This window comes from Puma concolor, chromosome A2, assembly GCF_028749965.1.
Source record: "Puma concolor isolate L17-30 chromosome A2, mPumCon1.1.hap2, whole genome shotgun sequence".
In the NCBI taxonomy this organism is placed as follows: Eukaryota; Metazoa; Chordata; class Mammalia; order Carnivora; family Felidae; genus Puma; species Puma concolor.
This window is the reverse complement of record NC_141668.1, coordinates 170,062,642-170,079,650: the sequence shown is the minus strand read 5'-3', so window position 1 is coordinate 170,079,650 and position 17,009 is coordinate 170,062,642. Positions and strand designations below refer to the sequence as shown.

The 17,009-nt window shown below is 60.0% G+C and overlaps 1 protein-coding gene, 1 long non-coding RNA gene and 1 pseudogene across 2 annotated transcripts; 1 reads left to right on the top strand and 2 right to left on the bottom strand.

Annotated features, from left to right (window-relative positions):
- Positions 1 to 1,021: 1,021 nt before the first annotated feature.
- Positions 1,022 to 9,636, bottom strand: TLE5 (TLE family member 5, transcriptional modulator). Its single transcript, XM_086699563.1, has 7 exons — positions 9,412 to 9,636; positions 8,199 to 8,296; positions 5,785 to 5,848; positions 4,389 to 4,433; positions 3,712 to 3,774; positions 2,259 to 2,333; positions 1,022 to 2,176 (listed from the first exon to the last, which is right to left on the bottom strand). Exons 1-7 carry the CDS (start codon positions 9,436 to 9,438, stop codon positions 1,955 to 1,957), a joined length of 594 nt encoding a protein of 197 aa, XP_086555689.1. The 5' UTR covers positions 9,439 to 9,636; the 3' UTR covers positions 1,022 to 1,954.
- On the top strand, positions 9,578 to 15,015 carry LOC147583899 (uncharacterized). Its single transcript, XR_015248595.1, has 2 exons — positions 9,578 to 10,317; positions 14,126 to 15,015. It is a non-coding gene; the product is annotated as an uncharacterized LOC147583899 (long non-coding RNA).
- A 1,514-nt stretch (positions 15,016 to 16,529) lies between these two features.
- Positions 16,530 to 16,628, bottom strand: LOC147583898 (U6 spliceosomal RNA; annotated as a pseudogene).
- Between the last annotated feature and the right edge of the window lie 381 nt (positions 16,629 to 17,009).

Below are 17,009 nucleotides of genomic sequence, written 5' to 3'. Positions count from 1 at the left end.
GTCAGAGAGAGAGGGAGAGAATTCCAAGCAGGTTCCGCGATGTCACCGTGGAGTCCCAGGCAGGGCTCGATCTTAGGAACCGTGAGATCGTGACGTGAGCGGAACCAGGAGTCAGTGGCTTAACCAACTGAGCCACCCAGGTGCCCGAGTTTGGAGTTTGGGGTTTTAACCCGAGGATAAATGTTAGGCAGGGAGTGACCCCATCACACTGGCGTTTTTAGAGGTGCTCTGACTGCAGTGGGTGCAGGGGCGCCTGGGTGGCTCGGTCCCTGTCCCCACTCCTCTGTCTCCTCTTTGCTCAGGGACATGAGCCATTTCTTGTGCGGTGAGCAGTCCGCCTTCCCCTCTGCCCTTGGTCCCCCATGGGAACCCACTGGATGGGGGGCAGGTGAGAATTTCTTGGACTTGAAAAGTCCCTGGGTGCCCAGGTCCCTGAGGGTGGGAATTCTACGCCCCAGCCCTCCTTGGCTGCCCCGCCCAGCCCCACCCTTAGCTTCTCCCCACATCCTGGGTGGGCAGCCTGAGGGCCTCTTGGCCCAAGCGCCAGATGCACTCTGGGAACCTCCTTTCCTTCTGGCTCCCCCAGGTGGTCCCGCTCAGGGGGTGGCTCCAGGACCTTCAAGAGGTCCTGGCACTGTCACGTTCAGCTGGGGGTCTGTCTTCTCAGCTCTGGAAAAAGGGTCTTTGTGTGGGCAGTGGCAGTTGATCCCGGCAGTCTGGAAATCTTTCTCTAATGGAAAAGAATGCCACTTAGGAGCCCTGTGGCCTGGTGATCAGAAACCAGCTCCATTAAGCCTCCGGCACCGGGGCGTGGCTGTGTGACTTAGATCCTCCAGCTGACCCTCTCTGGTCTATGCACCAAGTTCTGCAGACAGACTTACACCGACAAGCCGGACTCACCCGGGACTCTCGCTAACCCGTCCCTCATAAGGAGGGAGCTCAGACGTGAGGGAACCCCCTCCTCCCCTGGGAAGGGGGGCACCGCGGCAGCCCGCAACACAGAGGCAGGAACAAGGCGACCAACCTTCTCACATCTTTATTTGAAAGGCACAGCTAAGCCCACCCTCGACACAGCATTGTCACTTCTCCGCAGCGATCAGACGACTGAGCACAACAAAAGCTGACAGTCTAAAAGGCTATATACAGACACAGGTGTGGGTGTTGCTTGTTTTTTTTTTTTTAAACATTTTTCTGTCTTTTTTTTTTTTTCCCCCGTAATATCCCTTTTCTTAAAAGACAAGCTAGTATACTGGAAAAAGGAAAAAAATAAAATAAAAACCAAGACAACTTGAGTACCCTCATCTTTATTCGGGAAGGGGAGAAAGGGAATTCTGGGACGCCCGCCCCCCCCTCCCCCTGCTCCTGGCTAAGCTCACTCTCCCCGCCCCCTCTCCTGCAGGGGCGAGGGGCGAGGACAGGTGGGCGTGGGCTCCGGAACGGGCAGAGGAGGTGAGGGAGGGGGGAGGACGGGAGGGGAGGGGGGTGCCCAGGGCAGGAAGGGGCAGCTAGCGTGTTGTCTGCATGCAGTGCCGGGGTGAGAGGCTGGGGGGCGCGCCCTGAGGGGCCCTGCGGGCGGACGTCAGGCGCGCGCATGTGCGGACGGGGAAGTGCAGGGGTGCGGGGCTTCTGGAGGCTTTGCTCTCCTCTGACCTGGCTTCCCGTTTGTGCCTCCAGGCCTCAGCTTGCCTCCGGTGTGAGCATGAGCGAGGTATTCACCCACTCAGGCTGCAGGGGTGGGGGGGGAGGAGGAGGAGGAGGAGGAGGGAGGAGGCCGGGGGTGTGAGCGAAGCTAGGGGCGGCACACAGGCAGGGCTAGGGCCCCAGCAGGCGGCTACCATAAATACTACCGAGTTCAGCCAATCCCGAGCCCTACTGTGTCTGGCGCTAAACGTTCCTCTCTCTTCCGTTGTCTGTCTCCCCTCTGTCCCCCCACCCTCCCCATCCCGGCCGCCCACTAATCCGACTTCTCGCCGTCATCCTCCTGGTGGGTGTCACCATCGTGCCCGTTCTTGTCTTCCTTGGAGAGGTGGGCCTGGGAGCCCAGCGCGGACAGCGAGAGGAGGCCGGTGCCCGCGCTGACGGCCGGCAGCGAAGGCGGCTGCAGCCCCACGGGCAGCGGGGTCAGAGGCAGGGCCAGGGCCTGCAGCTGGGACAGCTGATGGGCTTGGAGCTGCTGCTGCAGGGCAGAAGGAGGGGAGCATTAGCTGCCGGGCCCACCTGCCCTCCCACCTGCCCGCCCACCCGAGACCCAGACGTACTCGGATGATGGAGTTCAGCTCAGGAGCCGTGACCTGCTTAGCTCTCTCGATGGCTCCCAAGACCTGCTGTTGGTGCTGGAAAGGGGAATGGGGGGCAGAGAGGAGCCAGGTGCTGCACCCTGATCTCAGCTGGGGCTCTGGGGCACAGAGCCCAAGAGAAGCCACTCTCCCATCCAGGCTATTAGCGCCATGCACCGCCCCCCCCCCAACCCCCATGGCTCTCGACCCCACCAGAAAACCCCTCTCCATCCCCTTCTGTGTACCAAGCCTCAGCCAGTGCCAAACATACTTAAGAAAACGACACTGGGTGAGTCTGAGAGACACCCTGGATCTGCCACCTACAAAGAAATAGATGCACAGTGCACAGCGCGGCCAACTGTACAGGCAAGTCTTGATCCTAAGATCTTGCAGATTGCGGTCGAACACCTGCTAATCCAAGCTCCTCTCCTTCCATAGCTGAGGAAGGCCCGGAGGATTCTGGCAGTGCCGGAGTAGGAGTCTCGGTTCGGCGCAATCCCTCCCCAGAGCAATCTGCCCCCTCCACACCCCAGCACTCCCTGAACGTCCGTCTCTTCTGCCGTCAGACGCCACAATCTGCCAATGTCTCTTTCTGCCTTGCCTCCCAGGAAGCCCCCGTCATGAAAGGAAAGCCCAAGTCTAGGTCTTCCAGGCCCCAAGAACCCCTTTCTCTGGGGTTTTCACAGTGTCCTTCTGGAACTGTCCCTGGGCACGCAGGTTCCCCAAGGGCCCCAAGATCGTCTGGGCTTAAAGAGGAAATGAATTATCGACAGCAAAACCTGGCAGGGGCGGGGAATGCGGAGCGGGTCTCACACCAAGAGTCTTAAAATCTCAAAAAGCAGAAGTGAGAGCCCGGTACCCCAGGGCGCGTGCGTGTGTCCATGTGTCCACCTGTGGGTCTCTGCGTGGCTGCACGTACGTGCATCTGCGTGCACACGTGCATGTGTGTGCCTCGTGTATCTGGGTGTCGCGTCTGTGCACGTCTGCGTGCACGTCTGCAGACGTGTGCTGAGTGCCCTCCCCGTACACACACACACACACACACACACACGCTTCTGGTGTTGTGGCCTGAGGTGGCCCGCGGGGCCTGGCAGACAAACCTCAGGAAGGTCCGAGGCAGAAGCAGGACAGGCAGGAACAACTCTTGGGCATATCTGACATTTTCACCAGTGAAGTGACTCACTCCAGCTGGGAATGCTGCAGCAGGGGGAGGCCCCTCCCTCCACTGCCCTGCACCCCCGGGGGGTTGCTCCAGCCTGGGGATTCTTCCGCACAGGCCAGGCTGGTGTCTGGGAGGTCCAGAGAGGGGAGGTGTGTGGTCGGGGCAGCCGGCTCCGCGCTGCCTGAGGGCTGCAGCGGGGAGGGCCTGGGGCAAGTCCACGGTCTGTCTACCTCCTCCTCCCAGCAGCCCTTGGGGGGGTGGAGGGTCACTCACCTCTTGGGAAAGGTAGGGTAGGACCTGGGCACAAATCCCATTCAGCCTCTTGACGATTTCAGCCTGGAACGCACGGAGGGTTCAGTCCAGGGCAGGCGGCGGGGGGCAGGTGCAGACCAGCCCCAGGAGGCCCGCGAGGTTCTAGCTAAGAGGCCAGCTCGGCCCAGGGTCAGATCAACACCTCAAGCCTATGGGTACCCAACCAGCGGTAGAGGTGGGATCTGAGGCTGGCTCCCGGCCCTGCCGCTGACAGTGAAGACGCAGGACCGGGCTCGGGGGGCCGGGTGGCCCTGAGATGATGGCCGGCGCCTGGTAAGGAGTGGCTGCTTGTAGGGGAGGGGTGGCCAGCATCATTGTTTTTATGACACCCCTCAGCTGGCCTCCTCAGCGCACGGATGGCCAAAGCAAGGCTGCAGGGTGAGGGGCAGTTTGGGGGTCCACGGTGCGCTGGCATGTTACCCTCCCCCACTGTTGTAAAGGGGGGTCGACGGGGCAGGGGGCTGGTAGGTTGGGGGAAAGTTTCTGCCCCTCCCCCTCAGGGAGATAAACCTCCCAGGGGGGCCCAGGAAAGAGCAGACAGAGGGCTCTGATGTAACAGTATGAAGGACAGACTTGGTTCATAGCCAAGGGGCCGGGCCCACCTGCCTGGGGGTGCTCAAGGGGGGCGGGGGGCGTACCTGCTTGTGCATCTCGATGTTCAAGCCGTAGGACATCTCGTAGTACTATTGGGGGGGGAGAGAGAGAGAGAGAGAGAAATGGGGGGTGGGCAAAGGATGGGGGGCTCCAGAGACAGAGATGGGGGAGTGACAGAGAGACAAGGCAGGAGGCAGCCAGATGAGAGTGTGAAGGCAGGAGAGAGGAGAGGCATGCAGGAGGCACCCAGACCCGGAGCAGGGGCCCAGGCCCCTGGGGGAGGGGGGGGCACTTGAGGGAGCTGGGAGGGGGCTTCAGGGCCCCAGCCTGGCCTGGCTCCCCTGGGTTCTGGAATAATTATCCAGCCCCTCTCGGCACACAAACATTCCAGGGCTCCTAATCTTTTCTCTTTATGTGTCTTGTCGGCGGGTGGCCCCAGACTCCCGGGAAGTCTGCCTTCCTGGGTATAAATAATCAGGATAAACAAAGCCTGCTGGGTCTGGCTCTGGGGTCAGGAGCCCCCCTCCTCACGTCCCAGATCTGACCCTGCCCCCTCCCCTCCCCTCAAGTCCCTCATGGCTCCCCATCATCCCTGGGGGTGGGGCAGGGGAAGCCAAGTTCATTCCCAGGACATTGCAGTTTCTCCTCTGCCCAGAAAGCTCCTACTCATTCTTCAAGACCCGAGCCGCAATGCCCCGTTCTCCGTGCAGCCTTCCTTAGGCAGTGTGCCCCTCTCTGGAACCGTCCCCCCTGCCCCCCCCCACCCCCGCCCGTCCTGGGTCCCTCTCTCCGCCCCAGCCCCATCCCTCTGGGGCCAGGAGGGTAAGTATCTGCCTCTGCCTCCCCTGTAGCCTGGGAGAGCTGGGCTCTGGGCTGGACCAACGCAGGGGTTTTTGATGTAGAAATTGCCACCTGGTGGGTGTGGGTGTGGTGGCAAGTGATTCTGGCAGCGTGCACAGGCAGGGTCTCAGATGTCAGGCAAAGAATGCAGTGTCACCCCCTCCCTCCCTGGGACCTCAAAGGATGTCAGCTTCCTGCCCCCCCCTGCCCCCCCCAGTCCTCCTTCCGAAGCCCGGGCCAGGAGGGGTTAAACGCTGGGATGCCCAAACTGTGGGGGCAGGGAGGGATCCGGCTGCTCCCCCACGTCAGTTCCTGGCCTTGGCTTTCACAGCAGCCGCCTCCTCTGCTGCCAAGGACAGCCGGGGGACCTGGCAGGCCCAGGCTGCAACCCGGTGGTTTGGCACCTCGGCCACCGCCTGGGCCGGCGGCCAGGCCGGCAAGGCGGACTCAGCCAGGCCCCGGGGGCCGGCTGAATGGAGAGCAGACCCCGAATCCTCCTACATCCCGCAGGAGGCGGCCAGGGTCAGGCAGCTGCCAGGGGCGGAGGAGGGTCTGGGGTCCCCCCACCAGCCCCCGCCCGCCCACCCGGGGCCAGCTTACCATCACGTAATGACGCTGCATCTCTGATTTTTCACTGGCCAGCTTGTCACATTCGAGCTTCAGGCTGAAACAGAACAAGGAGGGAAGGGCCAGGGGCCGGGCTGAGGTCCCCCCTACCACCGTGCAAGGGAGCCCAGAGCTTTGGTGGGGGCAGAACGACGCGCCCCTCTGTGGAGATGGGGCAGGGGGTGGGTTGCCTCGGGCTCCCAGGCTGTAAACCAAGGATCAAGAACTCAGCCTTGAAAACACGGCTGCAGAGAAAGTCGGGGATAACCACACGGATTACAAACACTCTGACCCCAGGTCCGCCAGGGACTCAGAGAAACTTCTCCCCGTCCAGAAACTCGATGAAATCCGTGATATTAGCGTCGACCCTCGTGCCACGGATGACGCAATGGACGCCCAGAGAGGGCGAGTAAGTGGATCAAGGTCACACAGCCAGAAAGCTGGCTACAGAGGCCACAGTCCCAACCGCTGGGGAAAACGATCCAGCCAGGGAGGAAGGAATAGAAACCACAAAAGGGCAGAGAGGGTGCAGGGCTGGCTGGCTGGCAGGGAGCTGGGTTGGACTCACCGAGGAATCTCCAAGGGGACCGGCCAGGCCCCTCTTACAAGCCTTGATTTCACTAGGGGATTCAAGTTCCACTTTTGGGTAACAGAGGTGGTGAGCCCCTGGCCTCTTGCAGGCTCTCCCGGCAAGGATGAGCTTAGAGCATTTCTCAAAGCCCACTTGCCGCCAGCCCTACCGAGGAGGGCAGAGAAAGAGGCAGAAAGCAGACGGCCGACTCGAGCCAGGCACACTGGCCTCAAAGTTCGGCCCCGCTGCTTTGACGCTGTGTGACCCTCTACCTCTCTGGGCCTTGGTCTCTGCATCTATTAAGTGCCAACCTCCCAGGGTGGGGTGGGGAGAATGCAACCGATTAAGACAAGGAAAGCTTCTAGAACAGCTCCTGTTATACAGTAAGCACCCAATAAACGCATGTTGGTCTTGTGGGGCCTAGCGTCTCCCTCTACCAAACTGACTGCCTTGTACATCCAGGTTCAGAGACAGGCCACAGTCTGTGACGCTAGGGGCCCCGTGAGTTTCTTTTCTCTCATTTTCTTTAAGAACACTATTTGTTGACATTAAAAAAAAAAAAAAAAAAAAAAATCAGGCACTTCCACCGCAAACTCTGAATTTCTGGCCCTTCTTGGAGATCTGGTAAATCCCGTGTGTACCCCCAACACGGTAGGACCCCTCGTTGTATAGAGAGAGACCCGGGTCCAGTGGATGGAGATCCCAAAGTTCAGAGAGGGCATCTGGATTACCTGAGGTCACACAGCATTGTGACCGTACTGTGACCTCCAGTCTATGGGACTGGACCAGGCCCAGTACTCCTGGGCACGGGCCAGGCAGGGAGGGAAGGACCCCCTGGGGGGGGGGGGGCTCATAAAAGCCAGACCTGCCAAGCCAAGCCCCTAAACTCTCCACATCAGGAGATGGAACAAAGTTCAACTGCCTGTGCCTCAGTTTCCTCATCTGCAAAATAGGCCCAGCGACAGGACACTGGGGGAAGATTAAACAAGAGGATGTAGGTTGAGTATTTACCACATGGGGAGCGTGGAAAGTACCCTCAAAAGGTGAGATTTTTGTACATATCTCTATCTCACTATTTCCGTTTCTCCTTGAAGAAAACCCAGGAAGCTTCTTAGATCGCTTTTGTGTGGGTAAACAGAGGTCCAGAGAGGGCCCAAGGCCCCACTGGGATTCGTGACCAAGGACCCCCTTCTGATTCCCAGGCAAAGCCCCACACTCGGGAGCACAGCCTTGAGGGCCCGCATTCTTCTACCCAGGGACTGGGTGCAAGTGTCTCTGTGCCACTTCCTTGCTGGGCATCCCCAGAAAAATCTCTGAACTTCTCTGGGCTTAAACCTGTTTAAGTGGAAGGCTGAACGTAGTACCAGTTCCTTCCCCTTAGATCCCGCACTTGGCAAGCCCTTCACAACGTTAGAAGATTAAATTCTGGAGGAAGAACCACCTTGGAGCGTCAGGACCCCAGGAACTCTTTCTCCAAAACGAAGACACAGAGATCTCCTGTGGGGTGGGGTGGTGGAGGGTCCATCCCCCAACTTCTTGGGAGGTCTTCTATCCAATGGGGGTGGGGGTGGGGAGAGAGGCTCTGAAGCCACGCAGGTTGCCGCGGCTCTGGGCACATAATTTCACTTTTTGTGCCTCCGTCTACTTACCTGCGAAATGGGCTGTTTTGAAGTCTAGGGGAGTTTAATATTGGAAAAGTGTTCACGACAGCGCCTACCACATGAAAGGACACTCTCTACCTACATTTTTTCAAGTCTACCTATACAGTAGGGGCCGCAACCTCCCCTCTAGGGGTGCCCACCATCCCCCCCTGCAGGGCCCCTGGCCCCCAGCTCACCTGTGATACTGAGCCTGCAGCAGCTGAAACTCATCCTTGATGCGGTCGCAGGAGTCCGAGGTGGTGAATTTGAGTTGCTGGGGTAGGTGAGAGGAGCCCTGTGGGGAGGGGGCGGCCCGGGTCAGGGCCGGGCGGGGCGGGGCGACCCCCGAGGCAGCGGCCGGCCGGCGGCGGCGGCGGCGCAGCTGCAGCGCGCGCCCCCCCCCCTCGCCCCACTTCCCGGGCTCGTGTTTACAGCCCCTGGCGCGGCCCCCGCCCTCGCTTCCTGCCCCCGCCTCTCCCGGGGGAAGGCGAGGGGGTGGGTGCGCCCGAGCCGCCTCGTTCCCCGCCACCCCCAGGCTGTGGGGGTGCGTTTTAAGGTCCGCCCTTGGTGGGGGGCAGCGTGCGCCCTCTACCGCCCCTCCACAGCGCCGGAGGGGGGTGCACATCCGAGAGAGCCCCAACTGCCTCTGCGATGGGGGGAGAACGTGTCCTGGAGTGCCCCTCCCCAAGTTGGTGGGGGAGCAAGGCCTCCCCGCAAAGTCCCCTTGGGGAAGGGGCCTCTCCCAGCGCCCGAAATCACCCGGCGGGGGGCCCTCCACCCCAGATTCCCAGCACCCTTCCTCCGGGCTGCGCTCTTCCGGGAGGGGTGCGCCTCGGATCTCCCCCCACTCCTAGGCCCCAAAAGCAGCCCCGGTGTTAGAGGTGCCCGGTGGGGCTCCCGGGGAGCCCCAGGCCCGAGGCCAAGGCCGCCCCAAGGCCCTGCCTGCCTGGCGGGGGGGGGGGGGTGGGAAGCATGCCTCAGGGGCTGGGGGAGGGGGGAATCCGGGCCGCGAGCTGGAGGGGACCGGGCCTGGGAACTGGGGGTGGAGGGGGGGGAATCTGGGCTGGGAGCTGGGAGAGGGACCGGGACCTACGGGGGATGGGGGGGAGCCCGGGGGCTGGCGGCGATGGGGGCGGGGGAGTAGCGCTGGGCCGGGAGCTGTTGGGGACCCGGCCCAGGAGTTGGAGGGGGGGGAGGCGCCGAGCCGCGAGCCGGAGCGGAGGGTGGGGGGGGACGGCCCGGCTGGGAACTGGGGTGCCAGGCGCCGACCTGGGGGAGGTGCGCGCGGCCCGGACCGGAGTGGGGGGGGGGGGGGATGGCCCGGCTGAGAACTGGGGGTTCCAGGCGCGGACCTAGGGGGATGCCGGACCCGGGGGTGGGGGGGGCGCCGGGCCGGCGGGCCCCGCTTACCGAATGCCTGCTTTGTGGAAACATCATGTCAGTCGCGGCGGGGGGCGCGGGCTGCGCCCCGGCTGTGCGCCCCGGCTCGGGCGGCTCGGGGCGCCGGGCGGCCGCGCCTTTGTCCCGGCGCCGATCGGCAGCTCCCGGGGCCGCCGCCGCCGCCTCCCGCGCCCGGCCTCGCCCGCTTCCTGCGCCCCCTCCCCGCGCGCCCGGCCCCGGCGCGCCCCGGGCCCCGCTTCCTGCGCGCCCGGCGCCCCTCCCCGCCCCTCCCCGCCGCCCGCCTCCCCGCACGCCCGGCCGCCGCTCCTATTGTCTAATGGCGGCGACGCCGGCAGTGGCCGCGGCCTCGGCTGCGCGGAGGCTCCGGCTCCACCTGCTGCCGCCGCCGCCGCCGCCGCCGCTGCTGCTTCCCGGGCCCCGTGCGCGCCGCCGAGGGGGGCGCGCGCCCGGGGAGGCCTGCGGATCCCCACCCAGCCCGCCTCCCCGGCCGGCCGGCGCGGTGACCTTGGGCCCGGCGCGCCCCGCCCAGGGCCGCGGCCCCTCCCGGCGGGGTGGCCCTGGCCGCCGCCGCCGGGCCTCGGTTTCCCCATGTGGCGGAGAAAGGGCCCGGCCGCCCCCATCTAAACCGCCGGCTCTGTCATGGCGCGACCTGGACGCGTGCCAGGGACGTGCTCTGTAACCTTGGCTCACTGACTGTTTTCTCTCCGAGCCTCGGTTTCCTCTTCTGTAGAAAGGCCGCGGTGATCCCGCCGACCTCATGGGAGCCATTCCTTCGGCGCACGTTTATTGAGCGCTTACTGTGTGCCAGGCCCTGCTCCGAGACCCGGGGGTGGGGGTGGCGGGGCGCGAAGTCCCGGCCCTGGTGGCGATGACATGAGGCAGACGAGCGCTCGAGCCAGAATCCCCGGCACGTCGGTAGGTGGTAAGGGCTATGGAGCAAATGAAGCAGCAGCGGGGAGGGCCAGGAAGGTGCGATTTGCAAACAGGGGAAGGTCCGAGAGGCCTCCTTAACCACAGAGAGGACCTGAAGGTGAGAGAGGGGAGCCGGCAGGGTTGGAGGCTGGCAGCTTACTCAAGGAGGCAGGAATAACAAGTGCAAAGGCCCTGAGGCAGCGAGCGAGCCTGGTACTGAGAAGCGGGGCAGGGAGGCAGGGCAGGCAACTTCATGCATTCACACAGGGGCCCTGCACTCAGAAGGGCCTGCGCTTGGGTTCGTGACCTGCTGTTGTGGCCTGGAAATTCCTCATCGTTTTCGAACGAGGGGGTCTCACGATGTTGTTCTGTAGCTGGGCCATGCAAATTCTGTAGCTGGTGCCAGGGGCATTCCAGATGGTGCAGGGCCTTGGAGGCTGCTGGGAGGACTTGGGCTTTTACTCCAAGGGAGGCAGGGAGGCTGGAGCCCTGGCCCCATCGGGGCCGGCCTAACTGAGATTTTGATAGGATCTCACTTGCTGTGGAGAACAGGCCCCAAAGAAGCTAGTGAAATAATGCCCAACTAATCCGGCAAGTGCTAAATACAGGCTCTTAATCACCACCATCACTACCATCATCAACTCTGCAGCTCGCCTCTGGTTATTTGGTACTTTTTTGGGCCTTGGGTTTTCCCAGTCTGTAAAATGGAGGGTCAGGATCCCAGACACCTTTCCGGGGCAGATGAAAAGGCCAGACCAGTATGAGATGAAAAAGCAGAACGTAAGGCCTCTTCCTGCCCTCCCCCAAAGCCCTTCGAGATAAACAATACTTTAATACGATATCTTTTAAAATAAAAATTAATGCCAAAAATATTCACGATGAGCGGAATGTCAGTGCGTTAAATAAAGACAGCATCTGATGGGGCCAGAGATGAGTTAGGAAGACGTGGGTCCCCCTAGTCCCAATGCTGTGAGAAAAAAGGAACAAATGTTTGGAAAGCTTTTTCCACATTCCTATCAGGTTCCACAAATGCAATCAGAGTCCCCGATGGGGGTGGCCTATAGAATTTTCAGGCGGAGCATGATGAAAATGCAGGCCTCTTGCCGAAAAATGATTAGGAATTTAGGCATTTCAGGATGTTGACAACAGAGCGTTAAGCCGAGTGCCGGGTCCCGTGGGACGACATGAGCCACACGCCAGGCGCCCTTTCCCTTGGGAAGCCCCCTGGGGCTGAGCCTGCTCTGTGCAGGCACGTCCCAATACTCGGGCATTTGGGGACCCAACACTCCCATTTTAGCAGACCCCAGATGTGGCTGGCAGGGTCAGAGCTGGATGCAGAGACCCCAAGTCCGGTGGGGTCAGGACTGGGCCTTCTAGCAGGTGGAGAGGCCCAGAATTGTGTCCCAGACCATGAACAAAAACCAACCGATCCACCTGTCTATGTTTTTCACTATGTACCAGGCTCTGCTTAATGCACTTTGACCTTAGGTATCATGACATTGGAAAGATGGGGAAATGAAGGCACCAAGAGGTTAAGGTCACCTGGTCAAAATCACCCAGCGAGACGATGGCAGGGCGAGGATGTGAAGCCAAGTACCCGGGCCTTTAACCACTGTGCGTCACTGCCTCTCCAGGTGGGACGTGGAGGCGGGGCACGGTGGCATAGGCCGGAGGGGGCCCAGGAGGCTTGAGGAAGCAGAACCCCACATTCTGGACTGAGGGGTAGGCCTTTTACCCAGAGGGCACCAGGGAGCCATGGGAAGCTTTACAGCAGGGTTTCTCAGCCAGCCTCTGCACCCTTGCCGTGCCGGCCTGGATCGTTGTCTGTGAGGGCCCCTCCTGGGCACCCCGCGTGGTGCCAGGAGCACCCCCATCTGCCCAGTGTTGACAAGCAGAAGTGTGGGCAGTCGCTGAATGTCCCCAGGGGCCAGATCGTCCCCAGCTGAGAAGCCCTGGAAGGCCGTGTGCTGGGTGGCCGAGTGGGGGACAGGGTGGGAGGCCGAGAGACGAGGTGGGGTGCCCATAGTAAGGCTGGGGGGGGGGACAGGCTGGGCCGGGCCCTGCGCAGAGGAGTAGCAGGTGCGGGAAAGGCAGGGAGGGTGTTCAGGACGGAACAGTCTTGACTGTCTAATTAATCTGGAGGGATTGGGGCTTCCGAGGATCTTACAATGGGGGGCATCCTCCGGTCCCACCCGTCCCCGCCTCTGCACCGGCATCCTGGTGTTTCCTCTGCTCCAGGGTGGGGGGGCCACATCTGGGGGGGGCAGGTCGGAGCAGGGATCTATCTGTCTCGTGGATCCGACCGTCTGAGACCAGCCTCTCAGCCTGCTTACAAATGAGCGCCGGGCCCCGCGGCCTCCGGGGCAGAGCCAGGCACTGGCTGGTGCATGATGGATGGGCTGCAGGGCCATTAATCACAGGCGGGGGAGGAAACAGGTGGCCACCACGGGCTCGGCCCTGGACCTCCCTCCGGTAGGGCTGGTGGAGCCGGGGCCTCTGCTGCCCAGCTCCGGGTTTGAGCCCTTGGCCTGCCCTAACCTGGCTACGTGACTTGGGACAGTGTGACTTTCCTACTTTGCACCCTCACCCCCCCCCCCCCCCACATGGAGCTGGTATTCATGCACTCCCTCAGTAAGTATCTACTGCACCTACTGTGGGCCAGGTGGGATTCTAAGTGGAGGTTTATGGCGCTGACGGGGGGGGGGGGGGGGAGATGGAATTCCCTCCCCTTGCAGAGCTAATAGGCTTTAAAAACTTGGCTCAAGCCTTGTGTTTCCTCTGCCCATAGCCCTCCAGAGCTCCCATCTCCCTGGGGTAAAAGCCGAGTCCTCCCCACGGCCCCCAAGGCCCTGCTCGAACCGTAGCATCCCCGACCTGCCCTGCCCTCCGCCCTCTCTCCCCCTCACTCCCTCTGCTCCGGCCACACGGGCCCCAACGCACCCGGCCCGGTCCTGCCCCCGGACCTTTGCATGGGCAACTTCCTCTGCCTGGGATGCTCATCCCCAAATGCCACTTTGGCTCATTCTTTCCTTTCTTTCCAGCCTTGGCTTAAAGGTCACCTTCTCAATGAGGCCTCATTGTGACTTCCCTATTTAATTCTGGCAGGGCTGGGACTAGGACAAGTGCACTTTTGAGTGAGGCACTTTCTTCAGGCATAACATTTCAGTCTCAGTCTAAAAATCTCAGTCTACATTTCAGTCTCAGTCCAAAAATCTCAGTCTACACGCTAAACACTATTTTCATGCAACTTTTTTTTTTTTTTTTATTGTGGTAAAAGATACGTAAAATTTACCACGGGAGACATTTAATCCATTCGCCACGTTGTACAATGATCACCTTTAGTTCCGGAACATTCTGTCACTTCAAAAAAGAAGCCCTGTGCCCATCAGCAGTCACTCCCCATCCCCATGCCTCAGCCCCCTGTCCCCACGAACCCCCTTCCTGGCCGTGGATGAGACTGTTCTGGACGTTTCACACATGTGGACTCACGCCCCGTGTGGCCTCTCGTGTCTGGTTCCCTCCCTGGGCGTCCTGTGTTCAGGGTTCGTCCTCGGGGTGGCGGGTGCGGGCGCCTCGCTCCTGTTTGTGGCCGAGGGCCGTGTCCCTGCCTGGACAGACCACGTGCTTGCATCCGTGTGTCCATTGATGGACACTCCGGGAGATTCCACTTTTTGGCTGTTGTCAGTCCCGCTGTTGTGCACGCTTGTGCGTGAGTCTTCACGCGGATGACTAATTTCCTTTCTCTCGGATGGATCCCCAGAAGTGGAACTGCTGGGTCACCATGGTAATTCTACGTTTCATTTCCGAGGAGCCGCTCAACTGTTTCCCCCGCGGCGCTGCCCCATGTCACGTCCCCCCCGCGTCCCTCCCCGCCAGCCGTGCGCGAGGCTGTCGATTTCTCCACGTCGCCGCCAACACTCGCTGTTGTCCCTTTTGGAAAAAAGAAAACTCAATAACCATTCTGGTGGGTGAAAAGCGGTATCTCGATGCAGTTTTGATTTGCATAAGGCAATATTTGAACAAACCGAAATTAATGAAAAACTTTCCGTGACGGGCAACATTTCGAAATTTTCGTAAGAACGGGATCCAGTCCTGCACGCGCTGCCCGCCGCACCTGTTCCCCCCGCCCCTTGCCAGTCCTGTGGCAGCGTGCCCTTGCTCCCGGGCCCCCTTCCCCAAACCGGTAACAGCTCAACTTTTTCTCCCAGCTGGAGGACTCCTCGCTGTTGGACACAGGAAGCGTGTGACGCGTTGCTTTTGTCGACTCTCTAGAAGTAACCACCGGATGTCAGCTCCCGGAGGCAGGGGTTTTTGTCTGTCTCCTTCACTGCTGGATCCCCAGCGCCTAGAACGGTGCCTGCCTCGCCCTAAGTGCTGGACAAATGGTGAACGGATGAATGAACAAAGCAACCAACGGATGGATGGACGGGTTGGAAGGATCCCCCCAAGACAGACCCGGAAAAGCACTTTGTACCCGGTGCTGGCACAGGCCACCTGGATTCAAGGTGCTCGGTCTGCTGGGATCCTCCCATTGGCCGGGCTTGGGTCACATGACATGCGCTGGCTGGCAGGCCTTCTCTGGCCTCTTCTTTCCCACCAGGAAAAACAAACCAACGCTGAAATCAGTCTGTATTATATCACCCTGCTTTATTATTGTTTTAAGCGGCGCGTATGGCGCTGGAAAGATCACGTTGAGCTATGGCCGTCTGTGTTGTCCTTCAGCCCCGTCCTATCTTATTTTCCGTGGCGTCCCAGCACAGAGCTGGGGCCCGGGGTCCGGCAAAAAGTATTTTAGGTATTTCTGGAATGAACGAATGGCGTGGTAATTATTTCCTCCATGTTGCAGGTGAGGCTCTGGAAGGCGAGGACAGGTTCTGTTACTTACGTATCTGCCTTCTTCATCCCCAGAGCTCAGCCACTCCACAAGCATTTAGTAGGCGCCCCCTGTGTGTGTCTGACCCTGGTCTACATCCTAGGGCTACAGTGACCCACTCAGACCCTGACCTCACAGTCCAGCAGGGGAGCGAGACGCGAATTACGTGACAAACACAGATAGGATACATTCACAAATGTATCCAGAATCAAGTGGTCCCCGAATTTGTCCCCCATTCAGGAGCCTCCTGAGGCGGCCCTGTGTCATTTGAAATGGCCGTCCCCCTCTCTGAGCCTTCTGTCTGGCCCCACCAGACCATCCAAGCCCACCTGTCCTCCAGGCCCCGCTCCTGGTCTCAGCTGTCTCTCCGGGGAGCCTGGTTCCTTTGGAACGGGAGTGATATTTGGGATCCAAGAACAGGCTGCCGGGATGTGTTCAGACTTCTGGGATTTGCTGTTCCCAGACCCTTCCAGTGAGCGAAACACACACACACACACACACACACACACACTAATATTCACGTGTGTGCATCTAAATCTATAATCTGTCAATCTATTGATTGACATCCATTGAGCTCATGTATTATCTACCCGTGTGTTTCTGCATCATCTATCCAGCTGTCTGTCTCTCTTGTTATCTATGATCTATTGGTCGTCTGTCTCTCGGCTGTGTGTCTGTCTTACCTCTCAGCTGTCTCTCTTGGGCACTGTGAGTCCCCCTGACCCCTCCGATCCCATTCCGGCACCCCAGGATTTATTCCTTCCCTCTGCCCATAGTTTATCTCCTTCTCCGGCAGGGGAACCAGGTTCAGGGGGAGAGTTTTGTTTTGTTTTGTTTTTTTGCCTGGTTCAGGGGGAGAGTTTTGAAGACAGAGATGAGGTGGTGTCCCTCCCTGGGAAAGAGCCTCCCTGGGCTTCCTAACACATTTAGATATTTTTTTTTAGTTTATTTAAACTTAAAAAGAGAGAGAGAGAGAGAGAGTGAAAGCATGAATGGGGAAGGAGCAGAGAAAGGGCAGAGAGACAGAATCTCAAGCAGGCTCATCGTCAGCACAGAGCCAGACGCGGGGCTCGAACCCACAAACCGCGAGATCATGACCTGAGCCCAAGCCCAAGTCCATGACCTGGACCCAGCCCAGTCCAACTGCGCCACCCAGGCGCCCCTCCCTAATACCCTTATTACTTCTTTTTTCTTAGTACAAAATAACTAGGATTTTATTGCGAGATTCCCATAGGTGGAAAACGAAATTGAATATTTATGCCGTGCCTTTCATTGTACTATGTATTTCAATTGCCTGTTTAGTGAAAAATAAAGAAACCTATAACTTTTGGCTTAAATTTGTAAGAATCTGGAACATTGCATGACTTTGTGTGTTGTCCTTGTACAGGGGCCGAATCTTCTCTGCACCGTCCCAACTTAAGTGTATATGCTGAGGAAGCGAGTGCCCTAATGTAGTGTCCGTGAGACCCAAAGTCCTCCCCGTGGCCCCCAAGGCCTAGCATGACCTGCCCCGTCCCCTCCCTGCCCTCCCCTCCTCCCTCTCTCCCCCTCATTTGGTCTGCTCCAGCTCGGTTCCTCCAACACGCCAGACCCAGTCCTGCCCCAGGGCCTTTGCACAGGCCGTGCCCCCTGCCTGGGAGGCTCTCCCTCTGGAACTCTCCTGGCCCATCCCTTCCTGCAGGTCTCAGCTCAGGAATCACTCCCTCACACAGGTGGCCTTGGGCCTCCCTAAAATAGCCCCATGTCCATCCCCTCACCTTTCCCCGTTTTTCTTTATAGGAACACCTCTGCCTTTATATTTTCCTTTATGTGTTTATTGTCT

What these genes read in the sequence shown, in the direction of transcription:
- TLE5 (XM_086699563.1), bottom strand. Translation starts at nt 9,438, where the DNA reads ATGATGTTTCCACAAAGCAGGCATTCG. An exon ending in CTGCAGGCTCAGTATCACAG is followed by an intron (nt 5,849 to 8,198) that starts GTGAGCTGGGGG and finishes GTTCTGTTTCAG; the next exon opens with CCTGAAGCTCGAATGTGACA. An exon ending in AGCTGAACTCCATCATCCGA is followed by an intron (nt 2,177 to 2,258) that starts GTACGTCTGGGT and finishes TCTGCCCTGCAG; the next exon opens with CAGCAGCTCCAAGCCCATCA.